At 37.8% G+C, this 22,441-nt stretch overlaps 1 protein-coding gene across 7 annotated transcripts in view; it reads right to left on the bottom strand.

Annotated features, from left to right (window-relative positions):
* Nucleotides 1–22,441, bottom strand: part of CFAP20DC (CFAP20 domain containing) — a 234,063-nt gene that overhangs the window by 81,684 nt on the left and 129,938 nt on the right. For 5 of the 7 annotated variants that reach the window (XM_075998823.1, XM_012790286.3, XM_075998824.1 and 2 more), the window contains 3 exons: nucleotides 21,860–21,982; nucleotides 19,185–19,519; nucleotides 1,673–2,053 (listed from right to left, as the gene is read on the bottom strand). In XM_075998823.1, the coding sequence (XP_075854938.1) occupies nucleotides 1,673–2,053; nucleotides 19,185–19,519; nucleotides 21,860–21,982 (839 nt within the window). The remainder of the gene's footprint in view (nucleotides 1–1,672; nucleotides 2,054–19,184; nucleotides 19,520–21,859; nucleotides 21,983–22,441) is intronic. The other 2 variants (XM_012790291.3, XM_012790288.3) reach the window with 1 other exon arrangement.

Genomic DNA, 22,441 nt, shown 5'->3' with positions numbered 1-22,441 from the left:
CCAAAGAAAAAAATCACAATTAGGTAGAACAAGAACAATTTCTTGTTTTAAAAGTATTTTAAAAAATGAAGAACATGCAAAAAAACTACCAAAACTTTTATCCTAAATCAGCACAAAGCAAATCCATTTTCACTAAGTTAAGTGATTTACTATTTTATTGTGTATTCACACATATGCGTACATACATGTGATATAAAAAGAACACACATTTCAGTTTTATCTTTGGATGTTCCTTGAATAGAGGCTATCACTTTTATAAGACTTAACGTGTTTATGCAGCATAGCATGTCGGATAAGTGTTCTAGAGTCAATCTGAGTTCAAGTTGTACCTCATTAACTAATGAGCTGTTATACTCACTTGAACCGCGTAACCATTCTAAACCTCAGCTTCCTCATTTGAAAAATGGGGATGATGACAGTCCCTATCTCTTAGGATCATTGTGAAGCTTAAATCAAATGCTTCATGGAAAAGGGCTTGGTGACTGACACCTGGTAAATGCTCAAGAAATATTAGCTACTTCTATTTTTTTTTTTTTTTTTTGAGACAGAGTCTCGCTTTGTTGTCCAGGCTAGAGTGAGTGCCGTGGCGTCAGCCTAGCTCACAGCAACCTCAGACTCCTGGGCTTGAGTGATCCTTCTGCCTCAGCCTCCCGAGTAGCTGGGACTACAGGCATGCGCCACCATGCCCGGCTAATTTTTTATATATATATCAGTTGGCCAATTAATTTCTTTCTATTTATAGTAGAGACGGGGTCTCGCTCTTGCTCAGGCTGGTTTTGAACTCCTGACCTTGAGCAATCCGCCCGCCTCGGCCTCCCAAGAGCTAGGATTACAGGCGTGAGCCACAGCGCCCGGCCAGCTACTTCTATTTTGCCAGTGATAATGGTGTATATGTCTATTACCTGGACTAGGTAACAATTAATCCACTCTAACTTGCTTAGAACATAATTGAACCAAGCTTTAACACTGTAACATATACAGAATACTTAGGACATGATACATAGACAAAATCTTTAATGTTCAGAAATATGGAATATAAGTGTCACTTGTTCTGCATAGCCTCATTTCTTTTCTAGCTTCTAAGTGTAGCTTATAGAGGAATTGAAAGAAGAAAAGTACTAAAGCAGGAAAGAAAAAATCAATCTGATGGACAGGAATACAGCCACCAAACTAGCCCTGGGATTTATTCGATGACACTGCTTTACTGTTAACCTTCACTCATATCATTTATTATTTGGGGAACTGCTGCAGAGAGACCAGAAAGTGAATAGAATAATGATGTTTTTATGGCTCCTAATGTAGACTGTTATTGAAAATCTGTCAATTTTACTGGCAAGCTTTTGGCTCAAAAATAAGATCTTCATATATAATTTGCAGGCAGTGATAACTAAATTACAGGACGTAACTAGGAAATAAAAAATAACAATTATGATGAAAATTACATAATTATCTTTCTCATTAAAAACATGAGGTATTCTATTATCCTTGGGATGTGCTATATACTCTTCACCAGCTGCTGTTACCAAACTAAACTACGCCGAAATAGGAAAGAAAATATATTACTGATTACCCAAATGATGACAATAGATACTGGTAAAAATGTGTGCAAAGTGGAACAGAATAGAACATGGCAGGATGTATTGCCCACATGTGTAAACGCGAAACCACTTACAGATACTTCGGGGATGGGTCTCAACTTTTCCCCTGAGATTTCTTTTAGGGAGGTTTTGTTTTGCGAAGCTGGCACTTGATGAGCTGGTAGGTCCTTTGCTTTGATAAGGGGGTCTGGAGTTTTCTGAGAGGATCCACACCTTCTTCCAGGGGGAGAAAGGCATGGTGTAGGCAACAAACTCGTTTGGAAGTCGTTTCTATCTATTTGCTTCTCCAAGGAACTCTGGCTTTCTGCTGCTGCTGCTGCTTCCATGCAGGCACTTTTTAGACATCCTTCACTTGTCGGGCTTGCTGCCTTTCCCAGCACGCTCTCTAATGTTAGCCGAGTTAACCCTGAAGGACCAGTTGTTGGGCTTGGAGAACCCTGGAAACTGTGGTTACCCTACATTGGGGAACAAAGTGAAAATCTTTTTGAGCAGAAATTTGTGGCGAGTATTATTAAGAGCTTATTAAGAGCACAAGTTCTTAATAAGTTCATTATTCTATGAATAAAACAAAAGTGTATATATATTTACATTAATCTGTAAAGAAAAATATAAGTAAAAATACCAATGCAAATAGATGTAAGTAATTTGCCCAAATGCCTTGCTATATGGTATCTGGCCTGGATAAGGCATATTTTTTACTCACAAATGACAAGAGAACATTTAAAGAAATAGTTACTAATATTCATTCCAAAGAATGTCTAAATGACAAGGACCCACAGAAAGTTACCTAAAACATCTAAGAATCATATACATTGAGTTCCTGATGAGCTAATTCCGTGGGAAGAGAAATAACTAGAACTGATGGTAGTTACTTGATATAGGCAGAGAAATGGTACTGTAAATATTATACAAGTGGGTCTAGCAAAGCATTTTTGCCTTATTATTGGTCAGTTTTATTATCCAAGAGCAATAGATAGTGGAACATGTTTTATAAAGTATTTTTTACATGAAAATTTCAATTGTAGAAAGTGCATTTTTTCACAAAATATGAACCTCACTAAATATAATTGTTTGAAAATTTGAAAGTGAAGGCTAGAATTTTACAGGTGTATAGTTCTGTGATTATCCATAGGAAAGTAAAAGTTTAAATTCTTAAAAACTGAGAAGGAAGAATTACATACATAAAGTCAATGGCCATGAAAGTAAGTAATGAAAATTAGAAATGTGGTGCCATTTCAATTGGTATTCTGCTATAAAATAGTACATTTAAAGAAATAACTCTGTGACCACTGCATTTACCTGTCATGGTAGATATTGTCCAATTTGACTCATTTATTTAAATATATAATAAATAAATAAGTGTTAAATAGAGAAAAAAATACAAGTATATTTTAAAGAGATTATTTGGTGTCTGACAATGCATATCTTGACATTCAGTTTCAGTAAGCTATTGCTCCATACTTTCATTTATATAGCCATACAAAACCAAATATCCAGTTATTTCCAAAGTTCATCATTATTAAACAAAATATTTGGTTGAATAACTGAACTGTTCAATTTCTTCTTGAATGTTTGGCTATCATACACACTTGACGTAAAAAAAAAAATTGGTCTAAGGTGAAATTTCCCTTTCAAAAAAAGTAAAGTATGTTTAAAGGTAAAAGAGCTTGCTCTCGGTTGGGCATGGGACAAGGGGGAGATTTATGGAAGCTTTTCATTAGAAGGGATCTGTGTTATCTGTCATCGCTCTAGCTCTCTTCTTTCCTTCCTCATCATGGGCCAAGTATCGCACTAGGCACTACAGATGCTGGGAATACAAATGGTAGACCAGAACAAAACCTCTGCCATCCAGGGACTATCTACTGAAGGCAACAAGGAGTCAATGTGTGATTTGAAGCAGGGGAATGCCACAATGGCACAAAATAGAAGGCATGGGTGTGAGTTTATGAATGCCATTTGTGGAGTGTTTGGGGTGGTTTGTGGAGGCAGCAGAAATGGAGGCCAATTAGGAGACTACTGTATCGTTAGAAATGCTGAGGTGCCTACGTTAAGGCAATAGCAGTGATGATGGAGAAGCTAGCCTGATTTGAGAGCTCAAGTTAGTATACCAAAGGCAGAGTATGTCACACTTAGTAATCCTGGAAATCTCTCACATGGAGTATGCGATCCCTAACCCTGTCATAATTTTTTCTTTTTGTGGGAAGTAGTTGGGATTAGTAGACTAACGGTGCACTCAAGAAAGGTACATCTGGGTCTTAAAACCCCTCCTAAGAAATAGCTTAGCTATCTACAGTAAAAGATGAGGACTGTAGACTATAAGGATCTTTCATAAACGTTTCTTCTTGGTACTCATCTTGGGTGTAAATTTTCTTTGTCTATGCCAGCTTCATCTTCTGATACATATATATATATATATATGTATATATATATATATACACACACATAATATACATATATGTATATATAAAATAAATTATGGAGAAACTTATCTTTCAGAGTCCCATTTAGGGTAAAGAAAAGATGGTGACTGGGTGTCAACCATGGGCCCTTATTTGTGGTCCACGTGACAACATAGGAAGGGCGAGAATATTTTTGCGCTTGCAACAGTCCCTGTGTAGCCTCAGCTTCAGACGTTGGGCAACCTTCTCTGCTGTAAGCCACTTACTGAGTGAGTTCCTTTCCCCACCACTCTGGGTACTCTGAGCATGTTCGTATGGTTGAAGAACCCTACCATCAGCCAGAGAACTGGAAAGAGTGCCAGAGATGCCTGAAAAATGCTCAGTGTTCTAAAGCACTGGGGAATGGAGTAACTCCTGCAATTTTTTTTCATAGAGATTAAAAGAAGAATCAAAGTTTAGTCCTGTCTAGAGAAGAAGGTAAACAAAAAATATAGCAAACAGCCCCCCCACCCCCAGCCTTAGTTCTAAGAAGATATTGGTGGAACTAGCATAGATGTTTTTTAATTAGGTCTGGCTGCTAGATAGGGCTATCTTTTCTCCAATTTTTAAAAAACTTACAGTTTAATTTCCTATAACTGATACATACAACTGGCAGTGGGATTCCTCTGATCCTCTATGCATTCATTTCTGTCATATTTTCATAATAAAAAGACACATTTTGTACATGACATAGGTAGAAATTAAAAGATTTTGCAATCAACATTAATTCAATAAATATTTATAAAGTTCCTACTTTGTGTAAGGCATTTTCTAGACACTACAGAAGAGACATAGGTGGGAAGGACACAGATACCACCCTCAACAGGCATAAAGCAAAATGGCTGAGAGAAAGTACCTAGAAAGCAATAACATCACAAGGTAGAAAGTAGTAAATGTCATGTTAAAAATTTTAAATGTACCATTTTGGGAATTTAGAAAACCACATGTTTGCTAAATCATTTAGAAAACACCTTAAATGCATTTGGTAAGAAGTCTACTTTCCACCTGTGGTGGGTCAGAGTATAGCCTTTACTTCCCTCCAGTAGTTTACTCAGGTGTAAAACATTTCTCTTTGCTTGGCATGAGCAGTGCTTATACACCTGAAAATATTCATGAGTGTGGGCATGGACATTCATTTTGCATTTTTCCTAAGACATACTCTGGCTTGGAGATGAGCCGAGAAGCAGATGGATTTAGTTGTGTATCCTGGTGAGCATTCTCCTGGTTGCACTGCATTTCCACGGTAATATGTTTCCATGCTATTCTAAATATATGGAAAGAACAAATAACTGGAGAATCTAAGCAGGGTACAACAGGCTTGTTTACCTTGGCTGCTCAGAACCACTAATTCTGGTTTACCCCAGATTCCAAACGAGGAATTGAGATGACTGGGAAAAGAAAGATGATACATGAGACTAAATTTAAGTAATATTTTGATTTGCCTTGGGTCAGCTTCTCATTTAGAGAGGAAATGAATGGAGAATAAAAATAGTACAGTATTTACTATGAGTGGTACACTGGCAAAACCCTATTCCTTTTGTTAGTAATACTTTTGTCTCTTTTATAAGGTAGAGGTGATGTTTGTTGATTTCACATATGTAATTCACTTGGGCTCAACATGTTTTGGGATTTTTTTTTTCTATATAACATATAAATATGATATACGCGTAAGAAGTTAGCTTACTGTGATCTGATTGAAAAGAACAACCACTTTTTCCCTTTTGGTTTATCATTTAGATACTGAAAACCTGTGCAGCAACTGAATATAATTTGTCAGAGTAGCAAAGAAGCTGTCAAGCCATTTTCACATTCCAATCATCTGTTCATCTGTTTCTCAGAAGAACAAATACAAAATGCTTTTGATTTAACTTAATATATTTTTTTAAAAGTCCCAAATCTCTTGAACCGTTTATCTTCTGGGCTCAGAAACATTTGTTTGTTAAATATTCAATCACGCCCCAGTGCCAGGAACATCAATAGAATCTGCCTGATTAACTGTAGCACAGCATATGTACGCCGAAGATGAGAATGATTTCCCCAAGGAGCCAGAACTTCCTCTGTTGAACCACATTTCTTAAAAGGACATGCAGATGGGCATTTGGACAATGATTTCCGGTTGCACAAAATGGATTGCTCTTGCTGAGTTGTAATTCTAAAAAGATAATTTTAATGACTCTTGAGGGCCACCTACTTCGAGCAGATGGGACCCAGGCTCTTTGTACAACTTTAATGTTGAGCGAGTCAGGATAGAACTCTATTTTAGTCTTTGTAAAAGTGAATGATCATATTTATTTACATTTCAATTGAGTTTTTTTAAATTTAATTCAGTCCACCATGAAAAAAAATCTTATATAACATTCTCAAAAGTTCTGTAACAAAACACATCTGTAATATTCCGAACTACTTTTAACAGTAGTTTTGAATTTGCAATTGAAACTGTGTCAGCAGGAGTTCTGACTTTTGTCCAATGTTTTAGTGACTAAATGACAGCACCTTTTAGTTGTACAAAGCACTAGCAAACAATAGAGACAGTATAGGTTTGCTTCTGTTGTCAACTAAAGGACACAGTTACTTGCATAAACACAGCTAAAGACAGCCATAATGAAAAAATAATTTCTTTGATGATAACAAGAGGACCATTCAAAGATATCTTTTTTTTTTTTTTTTTTGAGACAGAGTCTCGCTTTGTTGCCCAGGCTAGAGTGAGTGCCATGGCGTCAGCCTAGCTCACAGCAACCTCAAACTCCTGGGCTTGAGTGATCCTTCTGCCTCAGCCTCCCAGGTAGCTGGGACTACAGGCATGCGCCACCATGCCCGGCTAATTTTTTATATATATATCAGTTGGCCAATTAATTTCTTTCTATTTATAGTAGAGGCGGGGTCTCGCTCTTGCTCAGGCTGGTTTTGAACTCCTGACCTTGAGCAATCCGCCCGCCTCGGCCTCCCAAGAGCTAGGATTACAGGCTTGAGCCACAGCGCCCGGCCTCAAAGATATCTTAAATGTTTTCATAACAACCATCCCCAAGAAGTACTGAAATTGTGAAAGTAACACAATTCCCTTTGGGTGACAAAGATAAGTGATGGTTGTGTCTTTTTTTTTTTTTTTTTGAGACAGAGTTACTTTGTTGCCCAGGCTAGAGTGAGTGCCATGGCATCAGCCTAGCTCACAGTAAACTCAAACTCCTGGGCTCAAGCAATCCTTCTGCCTCAGCCTCCCAAGTAGCTGGGACTACAGGCATGTGCCACCATGCCCGGCTAATTTTTTCTATATATATTAGTTGATCAATTAATTTTCTTTCTATTTATAGTAGAGACAGGGTCATGCTCTTGCTGAGGCTGGTTTCGAACTCCTGATCTCGAGCAATCCTCCTGCCTCGGCCTCCCAGAGTACTAGGATTACAGGCATGAGCCACTGCACCCGGCCGATGGTTGTGTCTTATAATGCATTTTGCTAGTTTGTAAACAAAGCAAGATGCTACAGTTCTTAACAAGTAACTAACCTGCAGCACACCTGACATTACGAAAGGGTTGGCCAAATTATTTTTGCAACATCTTTACCTGTAGCTAATGATGCTTTACAGACAAATCATAGCAGAAGATATAGGTACCATATGGGAGGAGCAAACATCATCATATGAATATTCGGGGGAAATGATGAGACTCTTCTAATTGTTCAAGACAAAACATATTTTTCTATAAGTTAGACTTCATGCTCTTTTAACTGACAACACTTAAAAGACTTCTTGAGAAAACTCCTGTCCACAACCAAATGTTTGTCTGCAAGATGTTTATCTTTAGTGAAAACGGTGGAATGTCAGATTCCAAATAGACGAGCATTTTATAAACTTTGTCACCTGCCTATAACAATGCAAAGACAAGTCACAGAGGCCAAGAGACTTGTGACTGTTTCAGAGAAGAGCTTCAACAGATACTGATCAAGACATCTGGATATGAACAGCCTAAAATAATTATTTATTCAGAATATATATTAAAATTTCCTGGTAGGTCTAGAGAGTATGCTATATTATACTTCATAGTATACAGGAGTAAAAATGCAAGGCAATATACTGAAACTAGAGTCCTTCTATTTTTTTCCAGCACATACACTGGCATTTAAATGTATTTAAAGGCTATACAGAAATGTAAGGACCCTCATGTGGACTAAATATCCATTGTGTTTATGTAAGTGTGTGTGAGAAAGCAATTAAAAATCATTAGTCAAGTATGTAGGAGTGAGTGGTTTAAAGCATAATACAGTAGTATATGCTATCACGAAAAAATATAAAATGAAAATAGCTTAACTACGGAGTGCTAAACAATGCCTTGAAAGCAACATCACTGGGAAAGCTGGGATGGAGGACTAAAACGGTCCTTTAAATCTGTTGTTGGTCCATCTGTCCTTTGCAGGCTTCCACAGACTTAGATGGAGAGAAGATATAAGAGCTTTCTAGCTAATCTGAACACTACAGGTAGTCTTCATGTCCAAACATGGATAATTCGTGGGGGGCCCAAATATTCCAATTTGGACTGTTATGCAAGACAGGTTACCTGGCCTTGTAAATATCTACTTCAGTATGTGCAACACAGCAGAGTTTGGGGGAAAAAATGACAATACTTTCAGATGAAAAATTAAATTAGAGAAATGATAAAATAGTACAAAGCTAACTATTTCAAGTTGCAATCCACATATATATATACTGGAAGCCTGGTTGGAATAATAACATAAAATTCAAAATAGGGACAATAACAGTAGCATGCTCTTGTTTCTTTCAGATGCTGCAATAATGTGAAAGGAACTCTATTTTAATAGCTTTCCTAAGATAATTTGTTTTACATGGTAGTCTTGATTTTATGGTTTACCATGAAATATTATTTCTATAGTGTGCTTTTCAAGTAAGAAAAACTTCAAAATGAATTAAGAGGAATATTAGTACATATGGCTGCCTATGGAATAAAATATACATTAAAGTGAAGAGTAAGACAAGAGCACATGCAAAGAATTTCATACTTTTGAGGCTCTCACACTGAGACCTCAGCTGTGAGTTAATTGTTAGTAACTTAAATTACAAAGACAACGCATTCAGAAAGAGGGCAAGACAGCAGACTAGAGACAGCACTTGCCAGAGCATCCCGCCCCTGAGGGAAGAAAGGGTTTCAGACAAAGGAGAGGGGGATGGGCACGGCTCAGGTACAGTCAGAGGAAGAAGTGCAGGGTCCTGCCAGAGACTTCAACGAGGGAAACTGTGAAGCAGAACAGGAAAAGGAAAGAGGAGAAAAGGTACTGGTGAGGATCTAACCCAGAGAGGCTCGGAGGGAGCACAGTGGAGGGTAAGAGGGATCCTGTTTCTCCTTCCCATACACCTTCAGTAATCACTGGGCTACTGAATTGTTTGGAAGCTTTTACTCCCTTACAAACCTAAGTTCTGCTGCAACACCGAATTGTGTGGAGAACTAGCATGATCCCGAATCTTGGACATTCTGTGCAGGGTTCCTTCCAGGGAAAGGGACTGGAGGAGCCGGGGTCGGCTATCTTCCATTCAGACTCTTCCTCTCCCGTCCCCCTCTGACGGCAGCCAGGAGGGCAGACTGAGAATTTTGGGAGCTGCTGCCTGTCATCAGCTGCAGCATGAGTGGGGCCCACACCTTCCCCCACCCTTGAGGACCTGCAGTGGGCCCAGGGGTGCCTGCCCTGGAGATGCATGCCAGTGGGTCAGACATGAAGGCGGGATCCTGTGCCCCAAGGACTGGAGTGGGCTGCTAGGGGCACAAGGGAGAGACATGGGAGCTTGGCTTTGGAGGCTATGGAGCCCACATGGGCAGAACTGATGGGAGAGTACAGTGGGGATGCAGGCTGCGGCCATCTGCTGGAGTGCCCATCCCATCACCCCAAAGGAAAGCCAGACTAGGGCGGGTCCCCTGGCATGAAATTCTCAGCCCACCTTGCCACTGCTGGCAAGCCGTGCATTTGCATGCCCATTTGCAAACAGCCTTTCCAGTTCAGAGAGGCTGCTTTGCCCCTCTCCCAGGGGCTTGGGATATGACCTTTGAGCCCTGCCAAGCCTTTGCAGAGCCTTCCAGGCTCCCCCAACCTAACCACGCCCAACCTCACTCCCCAACCCACCTCTGTTGGGGTGGAGAACAAGCAGTCCCCTGGGAGCCACAGGGCCCCACCTGGGGCATTCAAGTGGTTCTCCTAAGGGCTAAAGCCTACCATAGGCACAAAAGAACATCTCTGCAGTTGGCTCTTTCCTGCAAGCATCAACCGCTGACAGGGAGAACAACAGAACGGTATAGCGCATGACAGCATCTACTGACTCAATCAAACAGGGTATGGCCGATTCTTACTCAAGATTCACACTGCTGGGAAGAGGGGAAGACAAAAGAACAGAAGCAACCCAAGTGAGCACTGTGTTTGGGGAGAGGAATAAAAGTCGCAGACACCCCAAGAGCTGTGAGGGTCTCCCTCATCCAATGCAGACCTCTGGGCTGTTTCAGGAGCTGCTCAGAGCTGAGCAGAGACACCACACCAAAGAATAGGTGCAGGAGAGATCTGGTGGCTGCCAATCCTGCATTTCTGCAGCCAATGCCATCCTGATTGCTCTGGTGCATGAAGCCAGGTCTGCTCAGGACTCAGCCTTCCAGCAATAGCCTTTGCAGCAGTCCTAGCAGACTGGGGAGGGAGCAGAAAGAACAGAAGTTCCTCCTGTGACTGGGGGCTGAGCACCTACTCCCCTGCATGGGATCTGAGCCTCAAATGCCACAGACACCACCTAGGAAGTCTTGGGCGACAGCCTCAGCAGGCCCTAGGTGTGGAAGGAGGCCCTGGCTGGAGGCCCATGGCTGACAACAGCTCTGGTCCACCTATGTGGTCCCTGGGCTGCTGAGACAAATCCCTGCCTGCATGGCTGGGCAACAGCAGCCTCCACACTGGCAGAACAGCCCTCCATTTGTGTAGCTCTACCCGCATAATCCCCAGAGTCAGCTCTGAAGCTATAACTGTGTCCAAGCCTGATGTTCTGCCCCTGTAACTCCAGGGCCCCCACCAGGCCCTGAGATTCCAGAGTTGAGCCTAGGCCCCAAGACACCGCCACTGAGTCCCCACCACTGCCACTGGGCCAATGGAACCTCCCAAGATCCAACACTTCACTCAGGACTCCTCAGCCCTGAGCAGCCATTAGTTATGGACTTGGTTTGAGCAAATGCCCACAGCCTGGTCATCTATGCTCACTGCTTAAATAGACTCACCCAGCTACCACTATCACCTCTACTGGGTGACCCCGCCCAGAGCAATCCCGCACAACAGCTGCCAAGGAGAGGGTCGTAATCAGCCCCCAATGTAAACTTCCAACAACAAGCTAGAGAATGTCCCTCCAACCCACACAAAGATCATCCAGCTTAACTGTGACAATCACAGGGGAACAGGTTAAAGCAGAAAGTTGCACTACAGTTTCTCAGTCCACCATCTCTCCCCTGACTGGTCAACATTCCAGAGCATGACACAAAAGCTCCATCTAGGGTCCTCCCCTGCCCCTAATAGGAGAATTCACAGCAAAGAGAACAGATGCCCTGCAATCCTACTCTTCTGAGAGAGCTGAGAGAAGAGGAGCCAGATGAGAAGAAACCAACAAAAGAACCCCAGCAACATGAAAGAACAAAATAGGTCAACACCTCCAAGGGAACACAATAGAGATACAGGAGTAGACACCAACCACAAGGAAATTGCCAAAATGACAGGAATGGAATTCAGAATATGGATGGCAAATAAGATAAATGGAACTGAAGAGAAAGTTGAAAACCAACAAAAAGAAGCCCCCCAAATTTCAGGAAATCAATAAACAAGTTGCTAAAGAGTTAGAAAACATAAAAACATAAGAAAGGAAATAATAGAACTTAAAGAAATGAAAGAGTAATTTAGAGAACTTCAAAACATAGCAGAAAACTTCAATAACAGATTAAAGCAAGGAGAAGAAAGAATCTTAGAGCTTGAAGAAAAGGTTCTTGAGATAACCATGTTATGCAAAGAGGCAGAGAAGAGTATAAAAAATTCTACGCAATCACTGAGAGAGGTAGGGACTATGTAAAGCTAACTAACATTCAAATTATAGGTATCCCTGAGGGAGAAGAAAGAGCTAAAACATGAAAAACCTATTTGAGGGAATTATTGAGGAAAAATTCTCTGGTATCACCAGATTTTCAGACATACAGACACAAGCTAGACATGGAACACTGGGAAGATTCATAGCAAATAGGACATCTCCAAGACACACAGTAATCAATCTGGCCAAAGTCAAAATGAAGGAGAAAATTATGCAAGCAGCCAGATGAAAGCAACAAATAACCTACAAAAGAAAATCCATCAGGCTAACTGCAGACTTCTCAGTGGAAACCTTATACTCTAGAAGAGAATACTCCATCTTCAATCTTCTTAAACAGAATAACTGGCAGCCTAGAATTTTGTATCCTGAAAAACTAAGTTTCATAATCAATGGAGAAAATAAGTCTTTTCTAGATAGCAAACACTGAGGGATTTGCCATGACCAGAACTGCCCTGCAGGAAATACTCAGAACAGCATTATACATGAATCAGCAAAACAGATACCCACCAGTGTAAAATCACACCCCCCCAAAAAAAACTCACAACTCATAAGAGGGAAAACAAAGCAATATAGTACTATGCAACAGGATAAACAACATGATCAACATCCCACATATGAAGTCTATTATTTAATGTTAATAGTCTGAATGTTCTTCTCAAAAAAAGATATAGGCTAGCTGAATGGATGAAAAAACACAACCCAAGTATCTGCTGTCTTCAGAAAACACATCTAAACCAAAATGATGTACACAGACTCAACGTGAAAGGCTGGGAAAAAAGATTCCATGCAAATTAAAAGACAGCAGGTGTAGCCAGTCTCATATCAGATAAAATTGACTTTAGGCCAACAAGAGTAGAGGATGAAAAAGAGGGTCACTATATAATTTTAAAGAGAGAATTCAACAAGAAGACATAACATTTCTAAATATATATGCACCTAACACAAGAGTTCCCAGGTACATAAAAGCAAATTTTACTAGAGCTAAGCAAAAAATAAATAAATCAATAAATCAATAAATAAATAACACCATCGTAATAGCTGAGGAACTTAACAGCCCACTGTCAGATCTTGACAAATCATCAAAGCAGAAAATAATTAAACAATGGACTTAAACTGGACTCTAAATCAAATGAACTTAACAGAAATTTACAGAACACCCTACCCCCAAACTACTAAATATACATTCTTCTTATCAGCACATGGTACATTCTCCAAGATTGATCATATCTTAGGCCACAAAACAGGTCTCAATAGATTTAAAAAAACTGAAATCATACCATGTATCTTCTTAGACCACAGTGGAATAAAACTAGGATTCAATCACAAGAGAAACACAAAACTATACAGTCATGGAAATTAAACAACCTGCTGCTGAATGATTATTGAGTCAATAATGAAATTAAGATGGAAATCAAAAGATTCCTTAAACTGAATGATAATGGTGACACAAGTTATCAAAATCTATATGAAACAGCAGAAGTATTCATTAGGGAAAAATTCATAGCCTTAAATGCCTACATCAAAAAGACAGAAAGATCACAAATTAACAATCTAATGTCACACCTTAAGGAACTAGAAAAGGAAGAACAAACTGGACCCAAAGCCAGCTGAAGAAAAGAAACAATAAAGGTCAGAGCAGAACTAAAGGAAATGGAAACCAAAAAAATAATACAAAGGATCAATGAAACCAAAAGTTGGTTATTTTAAAAGATAAGTAAAATCAACAGACCTCTTGCTAGATTAATCAAGAACAGCAGAGAAAGGACCCAAATAATCTCAATCAGAAATGAAAAATGGGACATTACAACTGATACCACAGAAATATAAAATATCATCCATAAATATTACAAAAATCTCTATGCACATAAACTAGAAAATACAGAGATAATAGAAAAATTCCTGGAAACACACAACCTCCAAAGACTCAATCAGGAGGAAATAGCACTTCTAAACAGACCAATAATAAGCAGTGAGATCAAAGCAGTATTAATAATAATAATAATAAAAAAACCCTTCCAACAACAAAAAAGCCTTGGACCTGATAGATTCACAGCCAAATTCTACCAGATCTATAAAGTAGAGTCAGTACCCATACTACAGAAATTATTCCATAATATTGAGAAGGAGGCAATTTTCCCCAACTGTTTCTAGGAAGGCAGTATCACCTTGATACCAAAGTCAGGGGAGGACACAACACACACAGAAAACTATAGACCAATATCTTTTATAAATATAGATGCGAAAATCCTCAACAAGTTACTAGCAAATCAAATTCAACAACACATCAAAAAAAAATAATCCATCAGAACCAAGTGAGCTCCATCCTAGGGATGCAAGAATGGTTCAACATATGCAAATCAATAAATTTGATTAACCATATAAAAAGAAGCAAAAACAAAGACCATACGGTCATCTCTATAGATACAGAAAAAGCATTTGACACAGTTCAGCACCCTTTCATGATAAAAACTCCCAGCAAACTAGGTATGGAAAGAACATATCTCAAAATTATAAAAGCCATATATGCCAAACCCACAGCCAGCACTATACTGAATGAGGAAAAGTTAAAAACATTTCTCCTAAGAACTGGAACAAGACAAGGGTAGCCACTGTCACCACCACTATTCAACATGGTGCTGGAAGTCCTAGCCAGAGAAATCAGGCAAGAGAAAGAAATAAAGGGTATGCAAATTGGGAAAGAGTAGGTAAAAGTATCGCTCTTTGCTGGGAACATTATCTTGTACCTAGAAAATCCCAAAGACTCCACCAAGAGACTCCTGAAATTGATAAATAAATTCAGCAAAGTCTCATGATACAAAATCCGGGTACATAAATTAGTAGCATTTCTATATACCAATAACAGTCAGGCTGAGGGTCAAATCAAAGACTCAATATCATTCACAATAGCTACAAAGAAAATAAAATACCTAGGAACATACTTAACCAAGGAAGTGAAAGATCTCTACAAGGAGAATCATGAAAACACTGAAGGAAGAAATCCTAGCCGATACAAACAAATGGAAAAACCTATCATTGATTGGAAGAATCAACATTGTTAAAATGTCCATACTACCCCAAGTGACTTACAAATTCAATGTAATCCCCCTCAAAATACCAACATCATACTTCACAGATCAGAAAATTCTATTCTTTGTTTGGAACCAGAAAAGAGCCCACATAGCCAAGCAGTCTTAAGCAAAAACAATGGATCTGAAGGTACCACATTACCAGACTTCAAACTATATGAGGCTGTAGTAACCAAAACAGCATGATATTGGTACAAAAATAGAGACATCGACCAATGGAACAAAAAATAGAAGACCCAGATATAAAAACACCCACCTAAGGCTAACTGATCTCTGACAAAGTAGAAAACAACATACACTGGGGAAAAGAAGCCTTATTCAATAAATGGTGCTGGGAAAATTGGATAGCCATATGCAGAACAATGAAACAGGACCCCTATCTCTCACCACTTGCAAAAATTAATTCAAGATGGATAAATGTCTTAAATGTAAGGCATGAAATCATAAGAATTCTAGAGGATAAAGTAGGAAAAACTCTTCTAGATATTGGCCTAAGTGAAGAATTTATGAATAAGACCCCAATGGCAATCACAGCAACTACAAAAATAAACAAATGGAATTTGATTAAACTAAAAAGCTTCTGCACAACTAAGGAAACAGTCAACAGAGCAAATAGGCAACCTACAGAATGGGAGAAAATATTCGAAGATATACATCCGATAAAGGGCTAACAACCAGAATCTACAAAAAAGCAAATCAGCAAGAAAAAAAAACCCTCAAAAACCCCATTAAAAAGTGGGCAAAAGACATGAATAGAAGCTTTTCAAAAGAAGATAGACAAATAGCCAATAAACACATGAAACAATGTTCAACATCACTAATCATCAGGGAAATGCAAATTAAAACCACAATGAGGTATCACGCCACCCCTGCTAGAATGGCTTTTATTAAAAAGTCCAAAAACAATAGATGCTGGCATGGATGCGGAAAGAAAAGGAATGCCTATACACTGTTGGTGGGACTGGGGAAAAAAAAAAAGGAAAAGAAGTCTTTCTATCAAAAAGATACCTGCACTCAAATGTTTATTGTAGCATAATACACAATTGCAAAAATGTGGAATCAACTCAAGTACCCATCAAATGTGGTATATGTATACCATGGAGTACTACTCAGCCATAGAAAAGGATGAATTAATGCGTTTTGCAACAATTTGGATGGAACTGGAGACCATTCTCCTAAGTGAAGTATCTCAAGAATGGAGAAAAGACACAACATGTCCTCATTATTAAACTGGAACTAACCAACAAGCACACATATGCACAGAAGGAAGTAAAACTCAGTGAAAATCAAGCAGGGGGAAGGAAGGAGGAGGTGAGGGGCAAAAACCTACCTAATGGGTACAATGAACATTATTTGGGTGATAGGCACACCTATAGCCATGACTCAAGCATTCCAAATGTGAGCCATGTAACCAAAAACATTTGTGCCACCTTAATATTTTGAAATCAACCCTCCCAAACAATGTATCACTAAAAGCTTATTTTAATCAGTTTTTACTAGAGTATTTTTCTTCTATCATAATAACATGATTTGATTTTGCCTAGTTTATATGCTACTAAATACATCTAATTTCCCTTTTAAAAATACCCAATGATCTAAGATCAAATAAAGTCTTTTCATTACAAGTTATAGACTTTAAGCATAATAAGTAATATAATTACTCATTTATCCACCTTTATTTACAACATGACATTATGTTTTCCTTAAATATAGTTACATAATGACATGGAAATAATATTCTAAAATAATGCAACTATTAAGGATGCCACAATTAACTAAATAGAGCTTTCTTCAAAGACTACATGTAAGTAAACATTATAAATGTGTAATCCAATTTCCCATTGATTTGTACAATTGATAAACTGGAGAAGTTATCCTACAGAAAAAGAAATCACCAAAAAATAAAAAGAGAAGAAGAATAAAACAAATTTGGCAAAGAAGAGATCATTATAAATTCTAAAACTTGTTTCAGTATAATAGCATTTTTGTTGGTCCTATTTTTGTATCTTAGTTTATATCTTGTTAGTCTCTCTAACAGCAAACACCAAAGCGTGATAACATGGAGAGGCTTCTATCCCTCTCTCTGGCTGCCACTCTTGGTGGGCTCTGAGTAACGGTGGGCCAGGGCAGGTGTCGGCAATGAGATGGTGCCATCATAGACTATAGCCATGTGCTACTTGTAATCCTGATGTCAACGGCACAGGAATGACCAGACGGCTGTGTCGGTGAAAGCTTGGGTAATGCGTGATAAATTTGTTTTTAATTTTATGTGGTTGGTACTAAATACGTGTCTGCATAATAAATGTTGAAAGATGTCAGAAGCAGAGTAACTACAGTAAAAGATCCCAAATGAATATATTCAGAGCTGGTATTCTTCATTTCCCCATAAAGCTCTATTGCGTCTTCTCAAGGCTTATCCTCCCTTAATGGAAGAGGTAAGTTCCTTATGTGGTGTTATTTAAAGGGCAGTTCCCCAAAATACTTCCTTCGTAGTTTTCCAGAGAACTACCAATTCCCACCTGCCACGAAGTTTCCGCGAGTAGAGTAATTCTTTTGAGTTAGGTAAGAAAGAGGGTGCTGTGGGCACGGAAAAGGAATGAGCTATCCCATTAATACAATGATATAAATTAATTGATCAGATTAGCCAATTTATAGCATGGAAGAATTAACAGCTGGGATGGGGACATTATCAGGTGCTGAACACAAATGTCCATTTTAACAGTTTTTGTAGCTTATGTTGTTAAGGGTCAAAAGGACTAATGTGTCCAACAGTAACATTTAAAACGCTGGCATCAAATGTACTACTATTCATAAAGAAGGGAGTTTGCAGTATATATATATATATATGTATATATATATTTATTTATTTATTATGCTTCATATGACTACTTGTTTCATTAAACTCAGAAACAAAGTTATCGTGAAAAAAGGATCCTCCACGCACCTTGCTGAAGAAGCTCGTTCAAAGTTGCAAAAAGCCTACACAATCCCACTATATCCTCAACTGGCCCCACAGGTTGACGCTATGGGCTTTTTCTACATCCCACTGTCCAAAGGAGGATTCTTAATCAGTTATTATTATTGTGCAAAGTTTTGTAGGCACAGATAAAAATAGTTTTTCATTTCTTTAAGTTCTATGCAGAAATGATTTGTATATATTTTTACTAACCCTCAACTTGACAGTATTCTGCTTTTAAAATAATTATTACCAGAAAATATGAAGGGCTACCATTAAAGAATAAAGTCAAAGAAATTTCACACATGAATTTATGTCATATGGGGGAAAAGTTATAATAAATTAAGTATTAAACAAATATTTCCAAACTATATTCAGCTCAATTTTTAATAAGTTTTTTAAAAACTTTTTATGAATTTACTAATTTATAAGACATATTTGTATTCTAAGTAATTCCAAACAGAAAACCTCCTGTAAGCCAAGTCCCAGCACTAATTCATGATTCATTATCTAAACTTTAATTGGCACAACTCTTGAAATTCTGGGACCATATGGAAAATAATGAGTCCTAATAGGTCTAAGGTGAAAAGATGGCATGGGAGTAAGGAAGCCAGAAAACCATTAATTCAGAATGCTTAGCAACTGCAACACCATCTCCCCAGAGATCTAGAACAATGCATTCTCAATGTTTACTGGTCTTGCTATCATATATAATAACTAAACTGTATATTATTTCTCATTCTGTGAGGTAAAGATTAAAATGGAAAAATAAAAACAACCCCAAAATTGGTTTCCATAATTAAAAATGAAATTGGCTGTTAACTAAAAAAAAAGCAGCAGTTTAGAGTTACCATAACAACCTGATGCGACTGTTGACTGACATGGAAATCTGTTGCATTTTTATAAATAGCAGCTGACCTCCACTCTTCCATCTCAACTAGCTTTAGTGCTTACTGGAGCCAATGGAACAACTGTGCTTTAAAGACTACTTCACTCATCAAGCAGTGTACCTCTTCGATGCTGTCACCACCATAAAAATCATCCTCTGATTGGGTGTCACTCCTTGTCACGCTGTTATTTTCTTTTATATCCAAAATAAATGGGAGCTCCTCTGGGGACATATTCTGAGTCTTTCCATGAGGTGCTGATCGTGGTCTTGATGAAAACGTGAAAATGTCCTTTGGAATGATCTGGGTTTCCTCTGCCTGTTGATCCTGTTCACTTTCCTTGCTGGCTTCTAGCCACAGGTGTGAAGTGTTGCAGAAGTCATCATCCAGAAGTAAAGACTGCCTTCTAGACACCAGATGGGGAACGTGATCATCATTTTCAGGAAATATCCACTCATCTGACATTTAGAAAAGATGACAAAAATTAGAGTAGTGCTCCATAAAAATTTTATTTTAGGCAGATAGTTAGGTTAAAATTTCTTGATGTTGAAACATTTATCAATAATGCAAAAAGCCAAGGAAGGAAATTTATCCACCATCCTGTAACCTGCTAAATATTTGATCCAAAGATTAGCGCCTATAGCTATAGGCAACTCGTGCACTTCCTCTCCATCTGAGTTGAAGCACTGGCCAGAAAATGTGTAAGTCTGAAATAATTACCACCTGTCTTGCAGCAAGTTCTTTATAGCACAACTTCATTAATTTGAGATTACCGAGGGGGAAAATCTTCCAAGTTTAAAAGGGTTTGAGTTACTAGTATCTCTTTTTAACTGTAGTACTTAACCAGCTTCTTGAAACAAAATATCTGGTCATTGTTTGGATTATAAATCATGGAGAAGAGGAAACCATGGAAAGGCTGACAGTCTTTTTCTCTCCATTCTGCTGATTGCAACAGGACAATTCATGAACTAAACTGAGCAGACTTTTCAAATCATAGTAAATCCATAGAAAAGTTTGTTAATTGGAGTAATAGATTCTGCTGAGTGAAAAAGACCTTTAAGTTTAGAGAGAATGTTTTGACCCTAAAATCTTTTTGTACATGGTATTTGTCTTCTTTAAAAATACTGTATATTATCACTTAGATATGTTTTATCAAAGCTTCTTTAAGACATCAATCTTTTATACCACAATGATCCAGGCAAACTAGAAAGGATAGATCTTTATAATGATATCATTAAAAGCATGCTAACTTTCTTCTTTAGAATGACAGTAGGAAAGAGTGGAGCACTTTCTCAATTTACTCTATTTTTCTTGAAATTTACTTTTTTGCGGCATTAATGGTAAAATCTAATAAGAACTGTTCTGCAGAACTACAATGTGGACATGGTAATTTTATACCTTATTGTTGAATCCTATTATATTTATGAACACAATAAAAGTAACCAAGAGAGATCTAAGATTTGCAAACTTCAAAGCCTATATACTATAAAATCAAAACAAAAACAGCAAAAAAGACCTTTAATAAATGTAACATTGATGGCACAAATAAAATGTTTTACAATTGAATTCAACTGTTTCTTAACCTAAGATTACCATAACATAACATAACTTGCTTGCAAAAAGGATGACAGATGTCCACTACTTAGAGAAAATCTATTAGGACCAAGGCTTTCATTATTCAGAGTCTGAAATAATGAACAGAGGGGCAGAGCCTGTAGGTATATGGCCAATGGCAGGACAAAGCTACTTCTGACCACCTTCACAGGGGATGTAGATGGGCCTGAATCACTGTAGCTGTGGGGCAGTGAACTAATAAACAGATTCACTGGGCTCACCTATTTGGGACTGCAAATCCCTCTGCATGGTGCTCAGCACATAGCAGGTGCTTTGGAAACACAGTACGTACTCTAAAAATGCTGTAAAAGGTTACAAAGGCCAACGCGTTGCATTGGGTACATGGATATCTGAAGAAATTTGGAGGAAAAGGTACTAGGAATCTTCAATACAAACTTTAACAATTAGTGTGACCTATTGCCAGAAATATCGTTAACTGTCAGAAAGTCAAAGTAAAAGGAGTGTTGCATACCAAACTAACTCTAATTATCTCACTACCACATGCTTTTTTGGAATTTGTAGTTTTACCTCAAGTATTTCCATATCAATTGTAATGAATAATTTGGTGTGTTTTCTTAGGAAAATATGTAAATTACTATGTAATCACAATATTGCAGCAAACAAGATAAATGCAAGAATGATCACCTAAACATCTAATTAGTTTCTCCACACAGTCAGATTTATGCTAGAGACACTAATTGCGCCTAACATTTTAATGAAGGTTTCAACATTGCATAAATAAGACTGACAAACTACAAACAATTTTCATTTATTTTCCTTTTTCCCTCGCTCAAAAACAATTTGCCTTTGTAAAAGTAGCACACACCTGGTAGGCAAGATATGCTGATGGGCTCAATGCTCCCAGCTCCAGCCATCTCCATTATAAAGAGGACTGAAGAAACGCAACAATAGATCATCTTTGGGGAGTGTGACAGTGTCACGGGAAAACGTCAAGTTTTATACTTTCACTCTGAACAGGACAACCAGTGCATTAAAATTTTAAAATAAAAATACTCTTTCATCCATTAAAGTTTGACATAAAATTAAGGTTAAATAAGGAGATTTACAAAAATTTATAAGTTTTAGCAAATGATTGCAGCTTTTCAAAATAACTAGACTTGAAATATTCAGCATATTTATATTTTATTAATTATGAACAAATATGGCGTTATAAAGATGCCAACCTGCTTGATCAGGAGACTGGGGTCCTAGGGTGCTGGGGTAGAACATCTCTGTTCCTTGTCGGGACACAGGAGTGAGGACAGTTGTGGCTTTATCTTCACTGCTATTATTTCTTGAAGAACTCCCTTTATTAAAATAAATATTTTCCACTGTTACTTCTTTTGAACTTTATAAAAAATAATTTTTAAAGAATGGTTTAATTTGCTATACTTTTTAATTTGATTATTTAAAAGCAAATTAAAATTAACAATATGAATTGTATGCATTTTTTTTCAGTAGAATGTTTTAAGAAGAACTCAGCTGCATTTTTGCAGAGGCTCACCTTAAAATTCTTTGATATCTGCACAAGGACATTTCAGATTTAAGTTTTACAATATGTGATAAAAAGAATTCCAAAACCCATATAATTTTTAAAGGGTCTTATATTTTTGCCCTTGGGTTTTGCATAAAATGAAGTGTGTTTTCTTTAAATTATAATTCATCTTAAACATGACTCTTTTAGATCAACCTCTTTACTTCAGTATCTTAACAAAATGGATGCAGGTGTTATTGAAGAATTAATTTTTCTATTTACTCTTTTATAA

This window comes from Microcebus murinus, chromosome 30 (assembly GCF_040939455.1).
Source record: "Microcebus murinus isolate Inina chromosome 30, M.murinus_Inina_mat1.0, whole genome shotgun sequence".
NCBI lineage: Eukaryota > Metazoa > Chordata > Mammalia > Primates > Cheirogaleidae > Microcebus > Microcebus murinus.
Note: the sequence above shows the minus strand (reverse complement) of the source record. Positions and strands in the feature narration are given on the sequence as shown.